This window comes from Ambystoma mexicanum, chromosome 14, assembly GCF_040938575.1.
Source record: "Ambystoma mexicanum isolate Mex_15411 chromosome 14, UKY_AmexF1_1, whole genome shotgun sequence".
NCBI lineage: Eukaryota > Metazoa > Chordata > Amphibia > Caudata > Ambystomatidae > Ambystoma > Ambystoma mexicanum.
In genome coordinates, this window is record NC_090940.1 from 382853723 (window position 1) to 382878793 (window position 25071).

Here is a 25071-nt window from a genome sequence, read left to right on the forward strand (position 1 = left end):
AAGTCCATTATTATACCATGTACCTATGCATGGGTAACGCGTCACCGCAAGACTTAATCGTAAATGGCATTAGAGGTGCACTAAGGTTAAAAAACAATAAAATGTTTTGCAGAAAAATATTACAGAAAGCTCATGTCCAAGCCAAGTACATTTTTAATTTAAATTCCATATAAATCTATCAAACATGTATTCTACTGTATAATGACAAGTAAACTCGGGAAAAATAAAAATTATTCACATAGATTTGTGGAAAAGAATTAGAAAGCGGGGTAAGAAATGTTGTGTGACCCTGGTGCTTCCACTGGTGAGTAGGCAAACATGTACCCCACACTAGAGTGCACTTGTTCGATCAAAAGGTTTAGTTTGGTCCTGGTTAAGTATTCCTAATAGATGCCTCCCTCCCAAAGTTTCCATGAATAATAAATCTCCCCACTCTTCAGATTGGCATTGTACATTGTTTTCTGCCACCAAGGGGTAGAGAGCATCAGATCTATGTGATTTGTTCGAGTCAATTTGATCGGGTGGAATTGATCAATTTCTTTTTCTTTTTTGGTAGTTTGTGCTGCAAATATATGTGGCTGGAAACCCCCCGCACTTCACCCAAACCCTGTGTATTAATTATTACTCTAAACCCACCCACACATATATTTGCGGCAAAAAAGGTCACACAAAAATTCGATCCAAACTACCACGATCAAATCGGCTATGGTCAAATTGGGTAATACCAAGTGCATCTTCTCATCAGCTCTGCATGACCTTGTTGGTGTCTGGGACTCCAAATGGGATATGGAAAGTATATATTGAGCCGAATGTGCCCAATGACCTCCATTTCTTTTTTCCGTATGCTCTTGTTACCTCTAGAACACAGCACTCACTACAGCAATTTTACCTGCACGCTGCCTCCCCTGAAGGTTGCTAGTTTTAATCCAACAAGGAAACCAATGTTTGTCTGACTCTCACAAGCACTGCCTTAGGTGTTTGGGTCCCGACCATGACACAGTGGAATGCAGAGTATGCTAATCTATGTTACCCTAAGGCCCTCCAGGATTGTGGAGCAAAGCTCTTCACCACTATCCACAAGGCCAGGAAGAAGCCTAACAATTCGAATGGATTCTTTTCTCTAACAGATTACTGATCTGAAATTCTATTTTTACCTGCATTTGGAAACATTGCCAACAGTGGGAGCAGCACGGACTACGTCTGCTTCGAGCTGCACAGTACGCACCACATGCTGCATGTGCTGTCAGGGCATATATATATATATATATATATATATATATATATATATGAAGCTGCCCCGCCCCAAGACCTCCTTTTTTTCTGTACACTCAGTATGCTTTGGTAATGCCACTGAGCTTAGCTAACTTTTGACTGTATCATGCTTAACTCCGGGAAGGACTTGGGCTTGAAATCCCTGTGGGGGTTGCAGGCGACCGGCGTCTGTCTCCAACGCCACAGGTTCTACATATACTGTGTGAGATAAGAACACAATCCTTAGGATTGCAGATTGTGTCAATCCATGCATACTGCATGTTTATCCACCTTTTGCTCCAAGGATGGCAAGAGAACTCCTTCAAAGTCTCTGGGCACATAGTGGAGAAAGGAAGACCACCAAGATACAGCACTGAAAGAGATTCTGCTCACCCTAGCAGCGCCTCGTGGATTCATTCGTCCACCTTGTTGAAGAAGATCAGCCACCACCCCAGGGACTCCTCATAGGAATCATGTCCTCAGGTACCACTTCCTATCCAATCCTCCACCCCAGAGAAGTTGGAACATTTTTGTCTCAAGACGATAGTGATCTACGCCAAAGCCCCGGTGCAGACGGCTTCATCCCTGCAGGACCCACTCGGCTTGGATTCCTCGGTGAGACCGCATGCAACCACATGCCTAGGGGCTTGGCCCTGGCTACGACAGGCATGGATCCGGCCTGGCACTATGCTGCTCTGCCTGCGGGCATTGATCTCTCGGCATCAGCTCCCTTCGTCTCAGCACTCTCTGCGATGTTTAGTGAAACAGCTATTGGTGCTCCACAGGAGTGTACCCTGCTTCATTTGAGCAGATTTATGTCAAAGAAGGCTGCTTTAAACGTCCCGGGCTGCCCAGGTTGTGCACCTGTCTCTCTCTCTCTCTCTCTCTCTCTCTCTCCTTGATCGCTTTTTCTATGTTGGAATGGGAACATCCCTGGCGGAACACTAGAATGTCACTTTTGATTCCAGTTTTCTTCAGGCCTCCGCGGGGCCACCTCTTCCCAGTACTTTCTACAAATGTTAAGGGGCAGTTTTGTATGGTTCCTTGGAGATTCTTTTTTGTCTCAGTACTCGGATAAGGTGAGATGTTAGATATTACAGAAGGGAGAGAAGGGGTATTAGAATAACAAATCCTAGTGTTCTCAAGTTGTATCTCAAGGGTCATGTGGTTAGGGAGCCGACTCATGTTCCGGGAGTCCTTGTCCCCATGAGGGGAGGCTCTCCTTGAGAGATTCTCCTGCTGTGTACCACCCCTATGGGGAATAGTACGTAGCAGCCTCTCCTCCATAGCCTCCCCTGGAGAAGTGAAGGGATCCCATGACTCATCACGCTTGTTCCAAGCGTTTCCTGCAGACCAGGCGTTGGCACAGCTGTACCGCACGTGCAGCCTCTCGCACAGTTTGCGCTTCTCACTGAAATTTAAGTCCTGTGTTTTTGCCATCTCAGTCCCTCCAAACCATTGGTGCAGTTCTGAAAACTTGCCTGCACGGGGCCTTCCCTCCCAAGGATTGAGTGGCAAACATCTTTCAGATGAATAATTCTTTTCAGTCCCATAGGCTGGTTCCAGCTTCCACCTTGCCGCTTCTACTGAGTCTCATAGCCTCCTAAATCTTGCTGGCACCAGGGGCCCAAATGTGCTTGAGGTTGCTACAGTGGATACTCCATTGTCAGTGGTCTGTTCCACAGCAACATGTCAGATATTTTGCGAATGTCAAACAATGTATCTTCAGTCTTCTTATGGTGATCCGTGCAATCCCTGCAAGACAACTTACTGAGAAGGGCATTGATTCTGCAACCCTTGTCCCATCTGACAGTGGTCCCAGCCAGGTCCTTGGAGGGCTTGAGCGCTCACCTGTTGGACATTGGGGTGAATGGACCCTGGTCTCCGACCGAAACCTGGCAGGACATCAGTTTGCTGGAACCGCAGGCTAGATATCCGGTTACTTTTCTCCCTGTTGTGAGAGGCAACATTGTATTGGTCTTGATGGACAATGCAGTAGCCATGCATCACCCCAACCAACTGGATGGTGTCGGATTGTTACTTTAATGCAGAGAAGCAATGCGACTGTGGTTCTTGGCTCTGGAGAAGAATGTGTTGCTGAAGGTGGCCCATCTCGCTGGGATGGAGAATGTTTTAGCAAATGCATTGATCAGACATACTTTAGCCTCATTGAGTGGAAGCACTGCCAGAGAGTTGTGGAGCTGATCCTCTTGTTTTGGGCGACTCCTCAAGTGGACCTCTTTGATTCCAGTGTGCATTGTTGTGCTTCAGAGAGTTTCCAAAACAAAGAGATGTGGGGGACACTGACGGTCAAGTGGAATTTCGATCTCCTCTATGCTTTCTCGTCAATCCCTGCCAATCTGCTAGCTCTCCGGAGACTGCGATCATTTGAGTCCATGTTGATTCTGATTGCTCCGGGCTGGGAAGGGAGGACGTGGCACACAGACCTTCTGGACATGTCCATCTGCCCTCCATGGCACCTACCGGTGAGAGTGGACCTGCTGTCTCAGTCAAAGAGGCTGGTCCTTCTTCCAAGCCACAGGAGGCTGAACCTTCATGCATGGCTGCTGAGAGGCTTAGGTATAAGGAGTGGGATATGCCAGATGATGTCCAGGAAGTGCTCCTTTCTGCTTGAAGGTCCAAATCAATGTATGCCTGCAGATGCATAAATACTCAGCGTGGTGTTGAGAAAAGGATCTGGACCCTTTCATCTGTCCTACATCCCCTGTACAGGATCTGGCCTGGCTGGGCATACCTAGCTGCCATCTTGCTCTTTAAAAGGACCCTTGAGCAAGACCCTTTCTTCACAGTCCCCATTGTTATGCAGTTTTTGCAGGGTTTATGCAACCAGTTTCTTCACGCCAGTTTTTTGTTCCTATGTGGGACTTGAATTTAGTGTTGCCTTTCCTTCTGGGTGCTCAATTTGAGCCCCTCCATTCATGTTCATCAAAGTTGCTCCCTCTTAAGGTGATTTTCCTGGTGACTCTCACTACCGCAAGAGGGGGTGAGTGAGTACCAGGTGTGCCTGGTTTTTTGAATTCTTTTGAATTTTTATTATTTTATAACACACCAAACATTACAAATAATTAGGACTTCCATGTTTAAGTTTAACATCATAACATTTACAGAATGCGCTCTTCTGTCCTACTCCCTCCCGCCCCATCAACTCAAGCCACTGTATCCATGTAATCAGCCTGTTCTTCCTCAGGCGGGTCTATTGTCATTATCTTTTCCGTGTCATCATCACTGTGAACGGTCTGGGAGGGGCCCGCCATAGTGGCCACCAGTTGCCTCCATTCGATTAGGGATCCCACCTCCTCCTCCCCTCCCCTGCTGACCGCTTCGAACCAAGCAGCCGTTTCTGCCTCTGCCCACTTCATGAGGTCTGCCCCCTGCAACTCTAGCCTAGGCCTATGGGCTGCCTTCCAGCACATTGCAATCCTCCGTTTGGCCAGGACGTAGGCCATGTCTTTCATCTTACTGATATGCCTCAGATCTTGTGGTCTAGGAAAGCCCCCAAACATGCATGCCCAAGCCGACTCCACCTCTAGCGTGATGCCTTTACCTGCCAAGCATACCTTCAGTTCAACCTTCCCACCTCCGGGCAAGCCCAGAACATGTGTAACATCCCAGCTTCCTCCTCCCCGCACCTGGGGCATCTTTGAGTCAATTGGCCACCAAACCTGGCAATCTTACTGGGGGTTATGCTATGTGTGACATATAGTTGGATCGGTTAGAGCTTCGCGTTCCAGGACACTTTCTTATGATATTTTTGGGCTCTGTCCCATAGCCCGTCCGACATGGGTTCTCCCACCTCTTCTTCCCAGGCTTGCCTCAGTTCGAGCAATTCCTTCCCCACCTTGGACCCCAATAGCTCATATATGCGGGATATGTCATGCCCACCCTCCGAGATGTCATATATCGTCTCAAAGGTGGCATCAGGATGTTCTGCCCTTTATGCTCCCCAGTGTCCTCTGTTAGTTTCTGGAATTCCAGTGCCTCCCCCTCCTGCCATATGTATCCCAGGGTAACCAGGCCCATCGGTTCCCAGTATTTACAGACCCCTTTTATCAATTCGGGGTCTTCTCTGCATAGCGCCACCAGCGGCACCTGCATAGAGAACGGAGCCGGGTATCCCACAATCTGCCATGCCCTATGCCACACCTCCCAGCCAAGTACAAACAGCCTCGCCATCTCTAGTACCTTGGGTTTTGACAACCACACTCTCTCTCTGAGGAAGTAAGGAGCAGGTTCCATGCACAACAGCCTGGTTTCAGCTGTTTCTTCTTCAGACAGCCATCTGGCCACATATTGCAGTTGTCCCGCCAAGTAATATAGCTCAAAGTTCGGCAGATTTATTCCCCCCCTGTCACACAAATTCTGTAATTTCCAAAGAGCCACCCTGTTCCTGGAGGTATGCCATATAAAGCCCCTGCACAAGCTGTGGAGACTGGCGAAGAAGCGCCTGGGGACCACATACGGGATATTTACAAAAAAATGTAACTCTGGGCAGGACTACCATCTTAATCAGAGCAGCTCTCCCCATCATGGCCAGGGGTAGTCTGGACCAGAAACCCATGCTATTTTTAATGCTTTCAACTGCCTTTTCCGTGTTGTGTTTGTGTTCCTCTCCTATCGTGTGTTATATGTCAATTCCAAGATATCGGAACGTCTCGGTTTGCCTGGGTATTGGCAATACCAGCAAGCTCCTTGGTAAAGCATGTCTATATCTTCCCAGGGGGAACATGCTAGATTTCTTGGGGTTTACCGCTATACCGGAGACGGTAGCATATCGTTCCATCACCTCCAGGATGTATTGTATATTCTCCTCTGGGAAGCGCAGGTACAAGAGTATATCATCAGCGTATAATGAAATAAGATGTGGACCACTCGCAGTGCGGATCCCTATCTCCCCATATTGTTGTCTAAGACAGACTGCCAATGGTTCCAACGCTAGTATGTACAACATGGGCGACCAGGGGTAGCCCTGTCTCGTGCCCCTGCTAAGCTGCCATTTGTCTGAGATAATAGCACCTGTTTTAACCCTTGCAAATGGGGAGCTGTATAACATTTTGACCCACCTGAAATAGCCCGACCCCATTCCGTATGCTCTCAAAGTCGCTAACAGCCAGGGCCATCTTACTGGGTCAAAGGCCTTGACCGCATCAAGCGAGACGATCGCCAGCTCACCTGGGTCCTCCTCTGTCTGATCAATAATATGGTGCAGTCTTCTATGGTTATCGGTTATATTCCTGCCAGGGACGTAGCCGGTTTGGTCTGGGTGTATCAGTTTGCCGATGACTCGCTTAAGTCTATTTGCTAGCACTGGCGTAAGGATTTTTCTGTCCTGGTTAAGCATCGATAGGGGTCTATATGACCCGCAGTCTGTGCTAGGCTTACCCGGCTTTAGAAACGGAATGATCACCACCTCCCGTAGGGACTCTGGCAACCTGCCATGCTCAAACGCCTCATTAAACATGGCCAGCAAAGGGGGAAGCAGCTCTTATTTGTAGGTCTTGTAGAATTTGCTTGGGAGCCCGTCTGATCCCGGAGCTTTACAAGTAGGCAGGTGCTGAATCACCATCTCAAGTTCTTCTAATGTGATTGGGGCATCAAGGTCTGCCCGTTCTAAATCGTCTAAGGTGGGCAAGCCTATATCTTCTAGCGTTTCCTGGTCCCTCTCTTCGCCTGGGTCCTCATAGAGACGCTCGTAATATCTAAGAAACTCTTCATTCACCCCCTCTTGGGATCCAGGACCAGGCCTCCCTCCCCTCTAATTTCCCTGATCACCGGCCGTGCCACTTCGCTCTTATATAGCCAAGCCAGCAGTCTGCCCGGCTTGTCTCCCCCCGCATGCTGTCTCTCCACATATTTCTTATCGCTTAATTTACATAACCTATCCCAGTGTTCACTACTATCCTGTTGTAGCAGTCTCATCCAGACTGCTTCTTCCCGAGAGGGTGCCTCCCCTACGCATAATGTCTTCAAACTCCTTCTCTGTTTTATGCAGCTCTCGTTCAATGCCCCCCTGGAGCCCACTGGATTTTGATATAGCCACCCCCCGCACTACCACCTTAAACGCCTTCCACACAGTTCCCATAGTTCGAACACTGCCGGTGTTAATCTCGAAGTATTCAACAAAGGTAGCAGGCGCCGAAATGCGGTGGCAATTCCTCTGTGAACAAGAGTACCAACAGCAACCCCATACACTGTTTCAGCCTTGTTGGGCATCATCATTGAGGTGAAGTTGAGCCTCTCCAAGCACAGTGAGCAGGGAGTCTACGTCTGGTTGCCCCCAGGTAACCTCGGATGACCAACCCCAAGATCCTTCAAAGAATTCAACAAAGGTAGCAGGCGCCCCTCTCTCGGAAGAACAAGGCATGATAACCTGTTCAGTGGCTGTTAACCACATTGAGAGTTCGCAGCCCATCTGCTTTTTGCTCACTGTACCTTTCACAGATGGGACATATCCATTTGCATATCAGTCTTTGTTCCGCCCACATGGGCAGTCCAGCACCGAAATGCTATGGCAATTCCTCTCTGAACAAGAGTACCAACAGCAACGCCATACACGTGTTTCAGCCTTGTTGGGCATCATCAGTGAGGTGAAGCTGAGCCTCTCAAAGCACAGTGAGCAGATGGCTGCGAACTCTCAAAGTGGTTAAAAACCACTGAACAGGTTATCATGCCGTGTTCTTTCGAGAGAGGGGCGTCTGCTACCTTTTTTTGTATTAATCTCGAAGTACTCCGTGATCACCTCCCTCAGATCCTCCTGGAATCCCGAGCCCTGCAGAGCCTCGGCTCTGAGTTTCCACATCGGAATCCGCGCTCTAGGGGGTTGGTGTCGCCACTCCAGGACTCGGGGGGAGTGGTCTGAGAGCACTCTGGCCTTGTATTCCACGCCTCTCTTCTCGCTTACCAGCCCGACAGCGGCAAACACGTAGTCCAGCCTCGTGTGCCAGTCATGTGGTGCCACATAGTGTGAGTATGGCCTGTCTGCAGGGTGCAGCTGCCTCCAGACGTCTATGAGGTCAAAATCTCTCAGGAGGGCCTGTAGCACCTTTGCAGCCGGGGTGGGTTTGTCTAGTTTACCATCTGATCTGTCCATCTTGGGGATTCAGAACACAATTAAAGTCTCCGCCCCATAGGATCCTGCCACCTAATAGGGGGCTAATTTTGCCGTACAGGGTTCAAAAGTAGGCCGCTGTATCCTGGTTAGTGTCACAGGTTTCCCCTTTTCTCACCTGTTTTCTCTGTTTTACAGAGTCCTTTGTCTGGGTTTTCTTCCGAGCAGTTCAGGTCTTGTACAAGCCCGCACGGCCGTCTTCGGATTCCAGGATTCGTTCAGCTTCTTCGTCCGGGATCAAAGGAACTCCAGGAAGCTTGGAAATGGAGGCAGCACACGGAGGCGGTCTGCGCGGAACGCAGAGGAAACAGGATCAAGGAAGGTAGAAGGAAAGGAGAACGAAGAAGGTCCGGGAACCAGGAAGCAACACAGTTCAGGAGAACGAACTACGGAGCACGTCAGGCCACAGCTATCGGTAGCGTTGAGACGCGCGGAACCACAGGGGAGTGGCTAATTTTATAGAACGTGCTGCATAGGACGTAAAGGTCGATAGACCGCGTTCCGTGTATACGGCCATGTTGGGTGTACTGCAGCGAGTAACCCCTTATGTGCCAGGGACCAGGAAGACCAGAAAGGGTGTGATCGACGAATTATGACAGTTAGGGGCGTATAAGTTTATAATACTCACTTACCGGTTTTCCAACATCCCCTGCACTATCATCATTCTGCCTCCTGGGTCTTCCATAGACTGAAGCAATTGAAATGGTACATGAGGTGCTACCCATGTGATAACTCCTCTTGCGTAGGCCGAGTATGTGGCCCCCGCGATGCTCCCCTTCCAATTTCTCTTGACCACCTCCAATTTTTCCTTGGTAAGGTGGGTCTCCTGCAATAATGCTATGTCGATCCTCATCCTTCTCAGGTACATCATTACTTTATTACGCTTCAAGTAACTATTGAGGCCCCTGACATTCCAGGTAACCACTCTAAGGCAACCCGACGCCATAGGTACAATATCCTGCCTTCCCTCTCCAACCTCCCTCCAACCTGATATGATTCTCGGATTGGCTTGTTACCCTCCCTCTCCCAACAAACTCCCCCTCCCCCTTTCCCAACAACAAACCCCAACACACCGCCCCTTCCCTCCCTCCACCCCTCCCAGCCCCAACAAGTGCCCAGCTCCATCCCTGGATCTCAGGTGACCCCGTGTTTGTTCCTGCCTCGGAATGCCGAGGTCAGGAACCCGGCAGGGTGTCACCGGACTACCGGTGACCTAACTAAGCTTCTCTATATGGGGGTATGAGGACTAGCTCTGCAAGGCTCCCGTGCTCGTATCAAAAGTCTCAGTGCTCACAGATCATATCCATTTATATTCCTGACCATGCACACCCATAAGTTACATCTTATTCAATAATCAAGTCCCATTGTCTTAGGCTGCGACATCCCTTGGTACCACAGACGCAGATTACTTATCTCCTCCTTCTCCTTCTCCTGTCTGGATGCCCGACTCCTGGGGGCAGCTCTGCGTGTCGGGCCCCCCCATAGCTTCTTCCAGGGATTCGAAAAACAAGGTTCTGTTTTTGTGGAACACCTTCAGCTTCGCCGGGTAGAGCAGCATATACTTGTGGCCTGCTTTACGCAATCTTCTTTTCACAGTCCCAAAGTTCATACGACTGCGTTGTACCAACAGGGTGTAATGTGGGTATGCAGTTATGTTTGCTGTCCCCCTTTGTATTGTTCCACCCTTCCTGAAGTGTTCAAGGATTCTTTCCTGATCTCGATAGTTCAGGATCTTGGCAATCACCGGCCAAGGGGGGGTTCCTGGCGGTGGCCTCCTCATTAGGGCCCTGTGCGCTCTTTCCACCGCAAACCACTGGGACAGCACCCCTCCGGTTATCTCCTGCAGCAGCATAGATTCGATTAACTCTGTAGGGTTGGGTCCCTCAGCTCCCTCCGGCAAACCAACAATGCGGATGTTATTCCTCCGGGCATGTCCCTCCGCCTCCTCCGCCCTGCTTTCTAGGTTACCCACGCGTTTTACTAGGGCGTGAAGTTCCGATTTATGTGTTGCACAGTCCGCTGTGTTCGGGACCACCTCTTTTTCTAAGTTCCCTGTACGTTCTGCCAGAGACCTGACATCTTGCCGGAGAAGATTCACTTCCTCTTGCACTGCCCCAACTTTGAGCTCTAGTGCTGCTTTCAATTCAGTCACAGCCAGTCCAATTTTGGTCTCCCAGGCCACTTTCAGGTCAGCGATCGCAGCAAGGATCTCCTGGTTCGTGCCCATGGCGGCCGCTCCCCCGATGGGGGTTTTGTCTTTACTTGTGGCTCCTTCTGGGCCCGGTAGTTTTCTGGCGTATTCGTCCAGCGTAGGTTGCTTGCCCTTCGTTCTTAGAGGTTTGCTGGACATGGCGTCATGCCAGAAACTTGTAGGCGAGCCCCACCACTTATGGCTATCAGCCCCAGCGGGGTTAAACTGCTATTAGCGCATGGGCCCAGACAAGCCACACAAGGGGTGTCTTGAAGCTACTTATTTGCTACAGGAGTGGGTTGTGTCCTACCACGCAATAATGTGCGTTTGTTTACCCCTCTCGGACCCCAAGCTCCAGCCCCAGTTGGTCCGGGCCTTCGGGCTTCTCTCCAGATCCTGCGAGCCCATTCAGCGCTTTACCAGTCCAGCTTGCGTCCTCCCAGGACCCCAAGGGTGCAGCAGCTTCTTGTCCATCGGTGGTCACGTTTCGCAGACCAACCGCGTTGTCAGTGCCAGCGGGCCCCCCAGCCAGTCCTTGAAGCGGGCTTTGTCGGCCCACGTGGTAATACGGGCTTTTCTGGGCCCCCAAACCAGGAGCCCAGTCCCAGCAGCTATACTTGCATCCACCTCTATCTGTTTCTTCTGAGCGCATCACTGTTAACTCCATGTCCAGCACATGACAAGCACTGTTCTAAGCATGCCTGCAGGGCTAAGTTTGCCTTTGTGTGTTGCAACAGTTCCTTCTTTTAGGTGCGGATCTCAAGCGTATGTGCTCACCTCTGCCTTCAAGCGTTCATCCGTCCTGGCATCCGTGTGCAAAGCAGCAAGTGTCCGGGCCATCGAACCTCACTAAATGAGCCTTGCTACAGTTGCAGCTACATGTCCGATTCCCCACCGATGGCGCACCTGCCAATGTGCGCTCTTGCAGAGCCCGTGGATGGAAAAATGTAACCATCCAAATGGGCCCAGCTTCCTCTGATTCCGTCGGTAGTGCCCTGCAGCAGGTGGTCTATGCTCCAATCCTGCCGGCACTGTGGGTCATCCGATGTAGTTACAATGTGTCCTGGCCTGCTGCGGGACCGAACCGGTCCTCCAGTTCTCCATGCGTGTCCCGCTCCTTACACCCGCTGTGGCCTGGCTCTTTTAGTTGTGTGGCACCCGCACGTTCGCTCGTTCCACCAGGCTACAAATGTAGCAGCGCCCCTCAGTCCAGATACATGCGCACCTTCTGATGTGCGCCCGTGCGGGAGCCCGCGAATGGAGACAAAGTAACACTCCGAGCGGGCCAGCCCTCTTCCATATTTACACAGGGCACCAACTGCAGCTAGCGGTCTTCGTTCGCCTCCCGCCAGCCCACGCCGGCGCTATGGATCTCCAATACTATCACTGCCTCCACATACAGTTCTCTCGCCGGCCCGAAGTCCTTTGTTCTGCGGCGCATCAAGCGGTGGCCATTTTCCTTTCGCGTGTGCCGTGGGCGCTCGCACCCTATTCGGGGCTCCAGCTGTCTCCTCCTAGCCGGCGGTCCACGTCCGATTGCAGCAATGTGTGCTCCGCAGCTTCCCCTGCCTAGTACTCTGCTCTGCTGGCCTGATGGTCAATATTTCAGCACAAATTCACAGGATTATAGTCGGATCACCACGAGTTCCAGCAGGACACGTCCTCCTACATGGCCTCTTAGCCACGTCCCCTCCAGGTGTGCCTGTTAAACCTCCCTTCTTTGTGTTCTCCAAAGATAATCAGACATTGAGAGGAAAGCATCCTTCCTTCGTAAGGTTGTTTCAGACTTCCTCCACTCCCATAAGATGCATCTTCCTGTGTGTTTTGCTCCACTTCACTCTTGGAAGATGGAGGACTGATTCTATCAGCTGGAGCTTGTGTGGGTCTCAGCTACTACATCTCTCAGACAAGAGACTTCAGGAAAGATGACCAGCTTTTTGTGGGTTATGCTAGTGCTCTTGCTGGCAGGGTTATGATAAAACAGAACCAATCAAAGTGGATCATCTTCTACTTCTCAGAATGTTATGATCTGGCTGGGAATGATGTACCCGATGGTCGCAGGACTCATTCAACCAGAGACATGGCTGGCACCTCTGCTCTGCAGAGAGGGGCCACCTATCTTGGACATATGCCCATAGTGATCACATGGGCCTTTCTGCACACATTTCCCAAACATTACTGCTTGGACTCTATCAGGACAAGATGCTTGCTTTGTTTGAGCAGTCCTCAAGAGTTTTCTGGTTAGATGGTCTCCTCTCACTCTCTTCCATCCTCCAGGTTTATGTTTTGCTTTAGGAGTCTATCCTATATAAGGAATCTGTGGGAGAAAGGAATCCATTAGAACAACAAATTAGTTACCCCTTGGTAATGTACTTCCTGATGAATATTCCTCCCGCAGATAACTTGTTCCCTCTCTCTCTCTCTCTCTCTCTCTCTCTCTCTCATGGTGGATAGCTTGTGTACCTCATCTGCACTTTCATCCCTCAATGGCTGAGTGCTACATAAAACAGGTGGAACTGATGTCATGGAGCCCGGTGACCCCATATATACTGACCCAATGTCACGTTGGGTAGGTGGCATGTAACAATGCTGACCAGAGTTGTGCTGCATCCCCTGTGCCAAAAAGTTTCCAACGGTAGCTTGCGCTGGAGATGGAATGTCATAGATGGGCAATCTGTGGGAGGAACGTACAAAATGGGGCTACTCGCAGGAACACAGTCGAAGTCGATCAAAGAATCGCAAGTGGGAAATCTTCACGGCCATAAAGAGACATTCGAGCCAGCGTTTACAAGTTGTGTGGCCTGATCTCTGAACACAAGATTTGTACACAGGGACATTTGTGTCAGTGATCAATTGTTTAATTGTTATGTGGGGCCCTATTTCAGAGCTTGAGTTTTCCACAGCTTGTTGTGCAGTCTACCCCTGCAAAACAAGCTATGTAGGACCCACGTTGAAATTCAGGCCTGGATAAATTCCTTTAGTGATGCAGTGTTCAGGTAAATAAATGTTTTTTCAATGTATTTTTCCAGTCAATTGAAATCAGTATTTGGTTTCAAGCTGCTGAACACCTATTTCAAATGACAGATTGCAATTGTTGATACCTCGTACGGCTCAATAACTTAATGATATCTGCTTGCGTATGCATGATTAGAAAAGATACGGTGATTGCTGGCTTGACCAGCAGTTCATATGAACATGTCGCCAGTTGCCACGTATCAACAAAATTGGGTTTCTGGGTGACGCCAGAGGTTTATCTACTTTAGATCACCTGATTATTTACCTCACAGTCTATTGGCAGTATACGAGTTGTGTCCACCCTATCCTCTTACTCATTCGCTATAGAAGCTGTACCAGTGCAGGCTCCAGAGTGTACTCCAGAATCTTCCTATTGAGAGAAAGTTCTGGTGGGTAGAGACTCTTCCCAGACTTCAGGCAGCTCAACATGTTCCTAAAATCAGAAAAGTTCTGCATGGTCACACTTCAACACGTTCTCGAACAACTAGAACAGGGAGACATGCTTTCCTCTCTGCACTTTGAGGATGCTTACTTGAACATTCCCATACATCACAAGCACAGACGCTTCCTAAGATTCATAGTACAAGGCAAACATCAATTCAAAGCTCTACCTTTTGGCCCCAAATCAGCTCCAAGAGTCTTCACGAAAGGTATAGCACCGGCGGCTGCCTACCTCTGCTGAGTAGGCATTTATCTCTATCCATAGCTAGACGACTGCCTAATATGCACTCCCTCTCTGCCACACTGAGGAGACCATTCAGTGCCTGACCTCTCTAGGGCTCTCCGTCAACTTTCCAAAGTCATGCAGACTGCCATCTCAGAACTCTCTGTTCCTGAGTTCACTGCTCAACACCCTAGAATGTCTTTCTACTCCCTCAGAGGAGTGTGTCAAAGCCATACTTCACAAGATTCAACAACTGTTCACATTGCGGGTGACAACAGTCTGCTCCATCAAGTTTTTGTTGGGCATGATGTCCTCTTGCATCCCATTGGTTCCACATTGCAGGATTCACATGAGGCCTCTCCAAGAGTTTGTGGATGCTCGATGGCAGCAAGTACTGGGTTCTCGGAACTACAAAATTGCCCTCACACCATCCTTCAGCCAAACTATTATAGAAATTGTCGAATCCTCGCGAGTACCTCACGCAACACGCTCGCTTTCACCTCCCAGTTCATTAAGCCACAGTCACCACTGATGCTACCCTGAAGGTATGGGGAGCCCGCACAGGCCAACACCATGCCAGAGGCCTTTGGCTTTCAGAAGACAAAGCCCTACACATAAATGTCTTGGAGCGAAGAGCAATGTTTTGGGCCTTAAATTCATTCCAACGGCATCTACAGAACAAGGTGGTTTGCATCTTCACTGACAACACGACCACCATGTTTTATATCCGGAAACAAGGTGGCACACCGCTCACCGATACTGTCCAAGAAAGCTCAGGTAATTTGGTACTGTGCGTTATCCCAGAACTTGTATCTCCTTCCTTTTCATCTACCGGGAATCCACACCACCATCGCAGATCCCCTTGGCAGGGAGCTACGATCATGCCATGAATGGGAGCTCCACCAGAGCCAAGTTCTTTGCATCTTCTACCAGTGGGGTCTCCCCAAAATCGGCTTTTTCACCACACCACAGCACAAAGTGCCCCCAGTTTGTCTGCTGGTATCCCCAACCTCGAGCCGGAGGAGCCCGGGAAACATAGAAAGAAAACCGCAGCATGTACAAATACAACAAAGTTGTATTTCTGACTGCGGCTGCAGTCAGAAATACAACATTGTTGTATTTGTACATGCTGCGGTTTTCTCGACATTTACAAATACAACAATGTTGTATTTCTGACTGCGGCAGCTTTCGCTTTGTCTCCTGCCCAGGGAACTCAAAGCGGTAGCAGTCAGAAATACAACGTTGTTGTATTTATGATTTCTGTGGTTTTATAACCAGGGCAATCTCAAATACAACAACGTTGTATTTAGAATTGCTGCGCCTTTTGCTTTTTGCCTTTCATTTTACGTTTTCTGAGCATTCCCTGGGCTTGGGGAGCACCGAAAACGTAAAAGGAAAGTTAAGGTAGCCTCCTCCATGTACAGCTCTGCTCTGGCTGCAGTAAGCAAAAGCTCCCAGTAGGGGGCTTTTGCTGCTTGTTTAGTGCTGCCAGGGCAGAGCTTAACATGAGCTGAGGAGGCTGCCTGAAATGGCAAAATGGATGCTTCCATGTAAAGCTTTGAGCTTTGTTTGCTCAAAAGTTTACATAGGAACTTTCTTTAAAATGATGTTTAATACATTTTTTTGATTATTGGCCATCTTTTGGAACAATATTTTTGAGCGCACTATTCCTTTAAATTTCAATTAAAGCCCACCAAACACACATTCAATTTTGGCAGCAGCAAGATAACACACACACAGATGCAAAAAAGAAATGCTTGCTCTCCAGCATTGGTACCTTTCATGGATTCACATGCTCATGAATAATCCCTGTCGTCGGCTGGGAATCCTCTGTTTTTGTTTCTGACTACCCGCTGCCTGGGTAACCCTAGGCACATGAAATTTGGTAAAGTGCTCCAAGTGTATGGTCTACTTCTGCAGTGCACTTCCAAGCACTGGTCCAGGTCTTAGGCCTCCTAGGAGCCTTCTTGACTGGTCTTGCACCCTAAAACTTCCACATTCACCAAAGTTTGTTCTTAAATAAGTGTTTCTACAGCAAGGCAGGTATGAATCACAGTCCGGTATAATGCCCATGTTCCCAGGGATTCTGTTGAGGGTTTGGCCTCTGCAACCCTTGTTACCAGTCTAGTGGCCAAATCAGGCAGGCTGGTCTTCACAGGATCTGCAGGTTTCAGGCAAAGCTTTAATCCAGGCAGGCAGGCAGTCATTCATGATCAGTTGACCAAGACAAAGCTTTCCTTTCAATCCAAAATCCATGAATGTGAAGTGTGGGTGGTCCACCAGCATAGGTGTTTATACCCTCACTTTGGAAAACCTGAGACTACAGACAGTATCCAGGTCATACTACTCCTCAACCAGTGTCAACCCATCTTTTTACCTACTCTGTCACATCATTTCCTTTGCTTTGAACTCAGTTTGGTTTCCAACCCCTTAATAGCAAAGGCCATTAGTAAGCGTAACAGAGGGACTCCCTAAGAAAATGACCAACTTATAATTGTCAAAGAGAAGACATCTGCCAAGCCTGTACAGGAGTCGGGGCTACCTGTTGTGTTTGGTATGTTTGGAGCCATTTATTGTGCCTTGCTCCCACAAAAGAAATATAATGAATCACCTTCTGTGGTGTAGGGCTTTAATGGACCATGCTCTACATCAAAGGACCATCTCTTGAAGGGAGAACCCCCAGACAAGGAGCATCAAAAAGGGATGAACAGCTACCAGCTCAGCTCCCCAGAACAACTTAATTTTTGTAAAATAAATTTTAGTTACAGAAATGAACAAGTGTGTTTTAAGATCAAATTAGAATTACTCAAACTCCAGATTAATTTTTAATACTCTGAATTTCCTAAACCTTCCAAGTTACAGATACAGTGGCAACTATTAATATTTGATCTAAGGGCAGTAAGGTCCCAGGCTCCTTTTGTGAGTTGTTTCTCATAATACATGACAAAGAAGAGCAGGTGAAGAGGTAAAAAGACTTCCCTCATTCATGACTCTTCGACTGTAGATCCCAGTGTGTATGTCAGACTAAGGGGTTTACTTTTAATAATACCAGTGTGACAAGGCCAGTATTCAGTACTTATCCAGAGGGGATGGAAGTCCTACCAGGGAGCCATCCAGAGTCAGTCCTAACTCGTGGACAGCTAAAGCAGAGTAGGCCCCAATTCCTGCCCCTCTTGTGTCAGAATTCTTGCATGCACAGACCCTTACCTACAACCATGCCTCTACTACAAGATGCTTGCCAGTCTTTTTTCATTCTTTCTATGGCAATAGCGAAAGATGAGCCGATCAGAGGGAGAGACCAACAAAGATCTCACAGCTTCCCCAGCAAGAACTGGAGACTGCGACACCTCAGAACACCAGTAACCCCAAGAAAGCTATGTAGCTTATCCTGCAGCAGCAATCCAGAGACACAGCAAGAGAGAGCAAAGCTGCAGCACTTGCATGGCTGCCGCATAAGAGGCGGTTCAATGCAGTGCCATTGTTATTTTCTTCGTTCGACCACAACAGACACATTACGAGAACTGGGATCCTCCAAGCTCTAAGACCTACATTTAGGGGCACAGGGAATCGGCCCCCACTTACAAACTTGAACACTGAACAGCAAGGGCCGCCCTGGACACTCCGCTGATGGAACACAAGGAAGAACTGGGTGGGTCTTAGGGCCCATGTTATGTCTTTCCCTCGCATATACACCACCAAGGGGAAAAACAGACCATTGGATAGGGAAAGGAGACCAATCCTTGCATAGCAGGAGTCATAAAAGACAGGAAGAGGAAGATGAAAGTGTTGGTTAACGAGTGAAGTCAGTGGTCGAGGACGACCAAGAGACCAGCAGGAGGATGGAACGAAGGGTGGGGAGTTGTGGTGACGATTGTTGGAGAAGGCAAGGTATTGGTTCAGGACTGATGGTGGTCCAGCAGTGTGAGTGTGGGTGGCTGTGAGACAAGTGTGTAGAAAATATAGTATACAGTGTGAGTGAGAGAAGCCTGGTACAGAGTGCAAGCAGTTTGACTGAGTCGGGGTGTGGGAAGAGAGGTGTCTAGTAGTGGGAGGAAGTGTATAGTAGTGGAAGGAGGTGTATAGTAGTGGAAGGAGGTGTGTAGTAGTGGAAGGAGGTGTGTAGTATTGGGGAGAAGGACTGCAGAAGGGGAGGAGGAGTGCACTAGGCGTATGAAAAGTGTAGTATTGGTGGGAGGACAGTAGAGGTAGGAGCAGGATAAGTAATGGAGAAGGTTAGTCATGAATGGAGGAAAGTAGTGTGAAGGAGAGTAGTAGTAAAGACAGGTAGGAGTAGTTGCATCAAAAGGTGGAGGGAAAAGCATTAGGAGTGAAACACTGGAGGAATGAAGACTTGTGATAGAAGCAAATTGAGGGGAGTGGTAGAAAGAGTTGTGGAGGAGGAGTGAGTGGGCTTGACGATTTAGCCTGAATACCAGAGCAAGTGTCGGGTACTGACTTAACTCCCATTAGAGCACTAACCTTTTGTTAGAATAGGAGCAGTTTGGAAGTTCCTGCGAGAGTCTAAACAGCCTGCTCACAGGGAAGCCCCAAATAGGAATAGAGAAGATCGTAGACAGTCGGGGTTACCATTCAATACAACTAACCAGGGATTATGGATGCCAGGGTTGGGTGGGGGGTGGTCATGGGAAGACGAGAGAGCAGTATGGCCCTAGGCCCCCAAATGAAAATATAATTCCTTGAACTGTGCTTCAAGACTCAGAATGGTTTCTGTGCCATCTATGACACCAGGTTTCAGGTACACATTAAGCGGGAGCTTTCGTGTTAGGACCCCTGTAGTACGGAGGCAAGATGTTCCTGAAGTAGGGATTGTCAATTTAGAAAAAACACTGGAACTGGAGAGGTAGTAGCTTCTATGCCTTAGACTTGCAGTGGAGATAGATGGCTGTGTGTGGCTTATGGCTGTTACTGTATTAGATTGCAATTTTCCAAATAAACTATATCCCTGGGATTGAATGTCTGCTTTACTTCTTGTTGTAATGCAGCAAACAAGGTTTGTTTCAATGTAATTATTGCACATCTTACCAGAGCTACATCCTATTCGACTGCTTTCTAGATGGGCTTTTCATTGCTAGATACTTGTGGAGCATCTACTTGACTTCGCTGCATCCTTTTTCCAAACATTCTTACCTGGTTTCGGATGCTTGAGGTTAGGCTTTGGAAGGTCTGTGGTGCAGCTGCTCCTCTGGGAGCACATTATTTTAGTGTGAAATATGAGATCCTTCCTTCCATATTATCTGTGAATTGGGGGGGGAGGAGGGGACTTTCACAAGATGAAAGATGTGCAGCGGAATAGTAGCCTTTAGGTATAGCCTTTCCTGCAAAAATTATAGCTATGACAGATACAGTGTTTTCTCTCGTTCATAGCCCACTCACTTCCCCTTAGTTACTTTGGAATGTCTCTGGATACTGTGGGAGGTGTAGGATCTAAGGAACTAAGCGTGCAGATATTGTGACCCTATGTACATCTTATAGTGACATCACATCTCACTGATGCCATGCAATGTATGTGTAGTTTCTTGGGTATGTACGGCATCCTTGTCACTGCACGAGCAATGAAAGATACCAGTGTCCCAATCTGGTGGATATAGCCTTTTTTTAATAAATATCAGAAATATTGGCCTGTGATTTGCGGCCTAGCTCTACAAGAGAGCCACTGCAAAATGTTAGTAGTGAAAATTGTGATCAAATATTGTATTCCAATACACATTACTGTAAAAATGCATAATATTGCAAAGCAGCAAATTGTCTTTCAACTAAATAAAAAGTTGAAACCATTGTATGTGTATAAAAGGGTTGCATTGTAAAAGCAGAATGGTCCTATGTTAGGTCACAGATGGCACAGAAAATATTCAGAGTCCCAAGGACAGGTCAAGGGCTTTCATTGTCAGATTTGGGGGGCCTATGGCCATCTCTCTCTGAGTTTGTTTCAGCTTAGTCCCTAGCCCAAGCTTACACCCTCAGTATGCTAAGACTAGAACTGAGCTACGGTGATAACCTAAAGGTATTTTCCCTCATCTGTCTAACACTCTGTCAGGGACTTGCTATCTCTCCCTACGCTAGCTACCAGTTAGTGTTTTATTGGGGTTTGGAACAGTGTCTTGCATTTATTCTGTTGAATTCGGAAAAGCCAATCATGCTAACTGTCACCTTACTTAACCTTGTACTCTGCTTACCTCTTTTCCCCTTACACGTCCCATCAGTCCTCTGTTCCTCTTGTATTCACTCCTCCTTTCTCCTGCCTACACCCTTTGATGTTATCACCTCTCACACTCCTCCTCTTCCCACTCTTCTACTCCTCTTCCCACTCTACTACTCCGCCCACACTACTTCTCCTCCTACACTGCTGCTACTCCCAGACCACTACTACTCTTCCCACACTGCTACTCCCCATCCTCCCACACTACTACTACTCCCACACTACTACTTTTCCCACAGTACTATTACCCCCACATTTCCTCTTCTCCCACACTAATACTCAGCCACCCTCCTTTCACCCTGTACCAGCCTTCTCACACCTTTCACTACACTTTCTACACACTTGTTCCATACACAGGTACACTCACACCAGAGAACCACTATCACGCCACGGCCCCACCTGCTCCAAAACTCTTCTCAACAATCTGCTGCTCCCTGAAGCTAGTCTTTTGGTCACCATCCACCACCTCCTTGGACCTCACCCGATACTCCTCTAACCTCACCCAACACAACCACAATTTCTGTTTCCTGATCCCTGCTTAAGTGTTCCACCACTGGTGCCAGTTGGCCATTTGTCCCTAACCAATCTTCTGGCTTCATTCCCCTCCCAGGGTGGGTATTTTCAGGGAAACCTTTCAAAAGTGGACTTGGCCCCACTCCCTTTCTGTGAGCTGGTTTGCTGCTCAGTTGTTTTGGAGTTTTTATAAATTATGTCTGCCAGTTCCTGGTTTGGGTCCCTTTGTTGGGGGTCCCCTTGATAGGTTTGGGAAACTTACCAATTTTGAGTCCATGGTGGTCTGGTGGATTGTCTTTGTTTGCAGCAGGTTTACTGACAAGCTTTGCTAGTCCTGCTCCATGGGTTTCTGCTTCAGGTCTGTCGGCATCTCTCTCTTCCACCATGGGTTGGGTCTCTGCGGCACTGGAACTTTACTCTTGTGTGTGGTTATTCTGGTGTTTTGCAGCCCCTCTTTTCTTCTATGCCGGTATCAGAAATGGGAAACAAACTCTGGCGTTTATACATACTTGAAGGCAAGGCTGGAGACATGGTTCTGCAGAGACAATTATGGCCTTGTCACAATTTTTCCCAATTCTCATGTGACTGGTACATGCATACTTTTGCTTTAACAAGTGCCATTACATTTGGCAATAACATATTTTATTAGAGATCCCTAGAAGCAGGATGAATCTTTTCTAAAGAGCTATGAAAAAAACATGATACAGCTATTCACTATATATGTGAACTGTACGGGCCTCATTAAGAGTGTGTTGTTCCTGAAACAAGGCTACCGGTAAGCTTACCGGTACCCTTGTTTCCGGACTGCCACACTACGAGTCTGCCTGCAGGGGCTGTTAGCAACGGTGCTGGTGCTTCTGTCTCCCCACTCCCATTGAGTCCTATGGGACTCCACAGGAATGGGGAGTTCCCGAATCTGCCGCCTGACTTCCCGCGCTGCCGGGACTTGTAATGTACCGGTGGCACAGGGAAGTCAGGCGGCGGATTCGGGTTTACCGCCGACCTCGGAATGAGGCCCTATGTCTTTTGTATGTAAAGTTTTAGAATTCTTACTTTTGTCCCAATGAGTTGAGCCATGGATTTAACACAGATGTTAGCAGAACTAGCCAAATTGAGATTTTTTCCACTAGTGAAGGGATGTCCTCGTCATGAAAAATGTCCATGAAACTGATGGTCAAGTAGGGTGTCCAGCATACAAGAAGATAAGCTGAAAGAAAAGGAGATTCATCAAAATAATATTAAAACAGAGTATTCAATATTTCTAACAGAATATTGCATTTATTAGACCACAATTCCCTTTTATGCATTGGCTTTCATTGTTGTTCATGATCAGTTCTTAAACTTCAGCCAGCCCTACAGATAAGGGGTGCATCAGCCACGTTTTTGCCCTAAAAATAGGCAAATACTCCCAGAATATAAAAATAGGGAGTAAAAATACTCCCAGCAAAAATAGGAAACAGACGCCTACCGACGTCTGTCCCCCTGCCTTCATCCACACAGCTCCACAAATATGTTTGGCCCATTAGTAGCGTAATGCAACAGAAAGAAACACGGCTATTATTATTGCCTGATCTGAAGAGGTACAAATGTATATTTTAATATGCATGAATAACTTGGTGCAAAGAAATATTTATTGCCAAACATTTCTGTTTTACAGTTATAAAATATTTACTTGCTTATTAAATACTCCCATTAGGAATGCAACTTTCTTTTTTACACCCTAAAAAATAATTTAACCTCCAGCTTTACTAAGTAGCAAGTAAAATGCTGCCACCTCAAAACTTATCTGGCGTACTGACTACAGCATTCAATGGACTTCAAAAAAACCTTGTTGATGCAAGATGCTGTTTATATGGAAAGAAGGTGGTTCTCTAGAGGTACCTTCATCGTAGGGCACAGATTCAACAGAAACAAATCTTATCAACCTAATTCCAATGATTGATCCTTATTTTAGAACTATGTGGATACATCTCTGTAGACTCTACAAGTCACCTGATAGAATTACACCATAAGGAGGTTTAATCATTCCACTTTGGATGTCTGTTAAAAGTACACAACTTAGCCAACTAAGGTCCTACGAAGAGGGAAGTGAGGTACATATAATGAATATCTTACTGATTAAGGCATTGAACGCTAAAAATCAATTCAGGGCAGATGCAGTTATTACCCAAGTGTATACTTGTTTTTTCACTAGAAAAAACATAAGTGGCTATAAAAAACAAAGAACGGCTGCATATACTTAGAAACGTACTGTGGAATAGAATGCCAACATAATGGTTTGAGGGAAAGTATAAGCATATTTGTTAACTTATGCTTTGCAAAATTAGCCTACTCATTTCTGTTTGAGAAAGCTGATATAGCATGGCCTGGCATACAAGAAGAGCAGTATTTCGACAACTGTTAGGACTTTGCCCTACCACCCTGCAGCTCTGCAACCCTTGGGTGTCTAGATAGGCACTCGTTATAGTCTGGTCGGACTGTGCAAGGTCTCCTCCTTTATCCTGGCCAGAAACACTCCCCTGCTCTACTGACCACTATCCTCATTTCCTCATGACCTGCTCAATAAATGGAAAGCACTCATCCTGCCTCCACTAAGGGCTGGTTTCCCCCACCCCCGGAGTTGGATCTCTAAGAGTTTGCATTTAAACCCATGATACGGGCGTTAAGGGAATACTCTGGAAGGCTCTTCTTTTGTTGATGCTACCCCAGTGCCTGCTTCAGGACATAGTTCATAGATGTGCAGTCCAATGGGACAATGTCTCCAGAGGTTATGAACCACAGGAAGTGATGCACAGCATGGCATTATCACCATTGGAAAAAGAGATGCTGCCTCAAAAGCTGCATCTACGGAACGGTTAACTTTTTTCCTGAACTGGTGTCAGTGAGCTGTTGCCATGCCCAGGTTTAGCATAACCACACAGTCTTAATGCGCCAGACTCCATAGAAGCTGCTCTACCATCAAATGGGGAGCGGGGTCTTCTTTGACATGCAACCTCAATGCCCTGATGGGTAAATAAAGTCTTCTAAGGAGGAGGATGATGAAGCTAAAGAGTCAGCAAAAAAGGAACTGTGCCTTGGAACATTTATGCAATAGTTAATGAAACAGAAATGAAGGATTAGCCTATCCATCGCATTTTGGGTCGTTAACTCCAAGACCAATGAGGTGGTACACTTTAGGACATAACGCACATTTTGTGCATGGTAGTAATTATTTTAATCCCCCAGTTTTTATCAGAATCAATCTGTTGCATTCATAATTTGATCTGATCGCAGATTTTAAAACCTGCAGCTGCATTTGGGCTGTTATTATTCCAGTATACCTGACTGTTAAGTCGCACATATCTTTGAGTGAGCCCAACCCACTGTAGCAGACCAACAGAACACTTACCAGAAAAGTACGACTTCAACTTGTTTATTAAGTCAGGATGAGGCTGGGATAAAAATGTGAGGATTAGGGTTTTCTCTACAACTAAAATGATAATGATGTGCTGTTTATGTAGCACTTTCTCCAAAGCGCTGTACAGAGAACATATTTTACATATAATTATCACCCAACCAAAGATGGTACTCATTTGTCGACCTCAGAAGGATGAAAGTCTGAGTTGGCTTTCCCAGGATTCAAACCTGCAGATCACAGCAAAGAGCGCTCAACCCACTGATCTATTCTAATAGCTGTTGCTGTCTTGGAACCATTTAAGAAAAATATTTGAGAATGTGGTAACCTAAAGTGTGCCTGGGATTGATTATGTAATGGGGACAATGGCCTCCCTCTATACCTCGGTCCTTAAAACAGTCTCATGTATATAGCTCCCAGCAAACTTCTTTTCTTCCCAACAGTCTCATGGATAGTGTCCACCATGCAACTGTGCCAATATCACGCACTCAGGAATATATTGTCCGTAAATATTATAGAAAACCCCAGATTTTTGTAAGCGGGTGCAGATCCTTCAGGTGAATACTATATTTTTAGATAAAATAACTCCACCTCATTTACTGTGATTCCTTAGAATATATATTGCGCAACTTGGCAGATTTGATCATTCTTATTTTATAGATGCATGTTTTTTAATCAAAAATCCTTAAACTATCATACC

The 25071-nt window shown here is 47.3% G+C and overlaps 2 protein-coding genes across 2 annotated transcripts in view; one reads left to right on the forward strand and one right to left on the reverse strand.

The window, feature by feature from the left end:
- SEC23A (SEC23 homolog A, COPII coat complex component) overlaps nucleotides 1-25071 on the forward strand; it is a 1668754-nt gene that overhangs the window by 1006653 nt on the left and 637030 nt on the right. The window lies entirely within an intron of this gene.
- The window catches only part of LOC138527301 (histamine H2 receptor-like), a 131043-nt gene that overhangs the window by 19869 nt on the left and 86103 nt on the right, over nucleotides 1-25071 (reverse strand). Inside the window, exon 3 of the mRNA XM_069638373.1 lies at nucleotides 22031-22184. Coding sequence (XP_069494474.1) covers nucleotides 22031-22184 — 154 coding nt within the window. The remainder of the gene's footprint in view (nucleotides 1-22030; nucleotides 22185-25071) is intronic.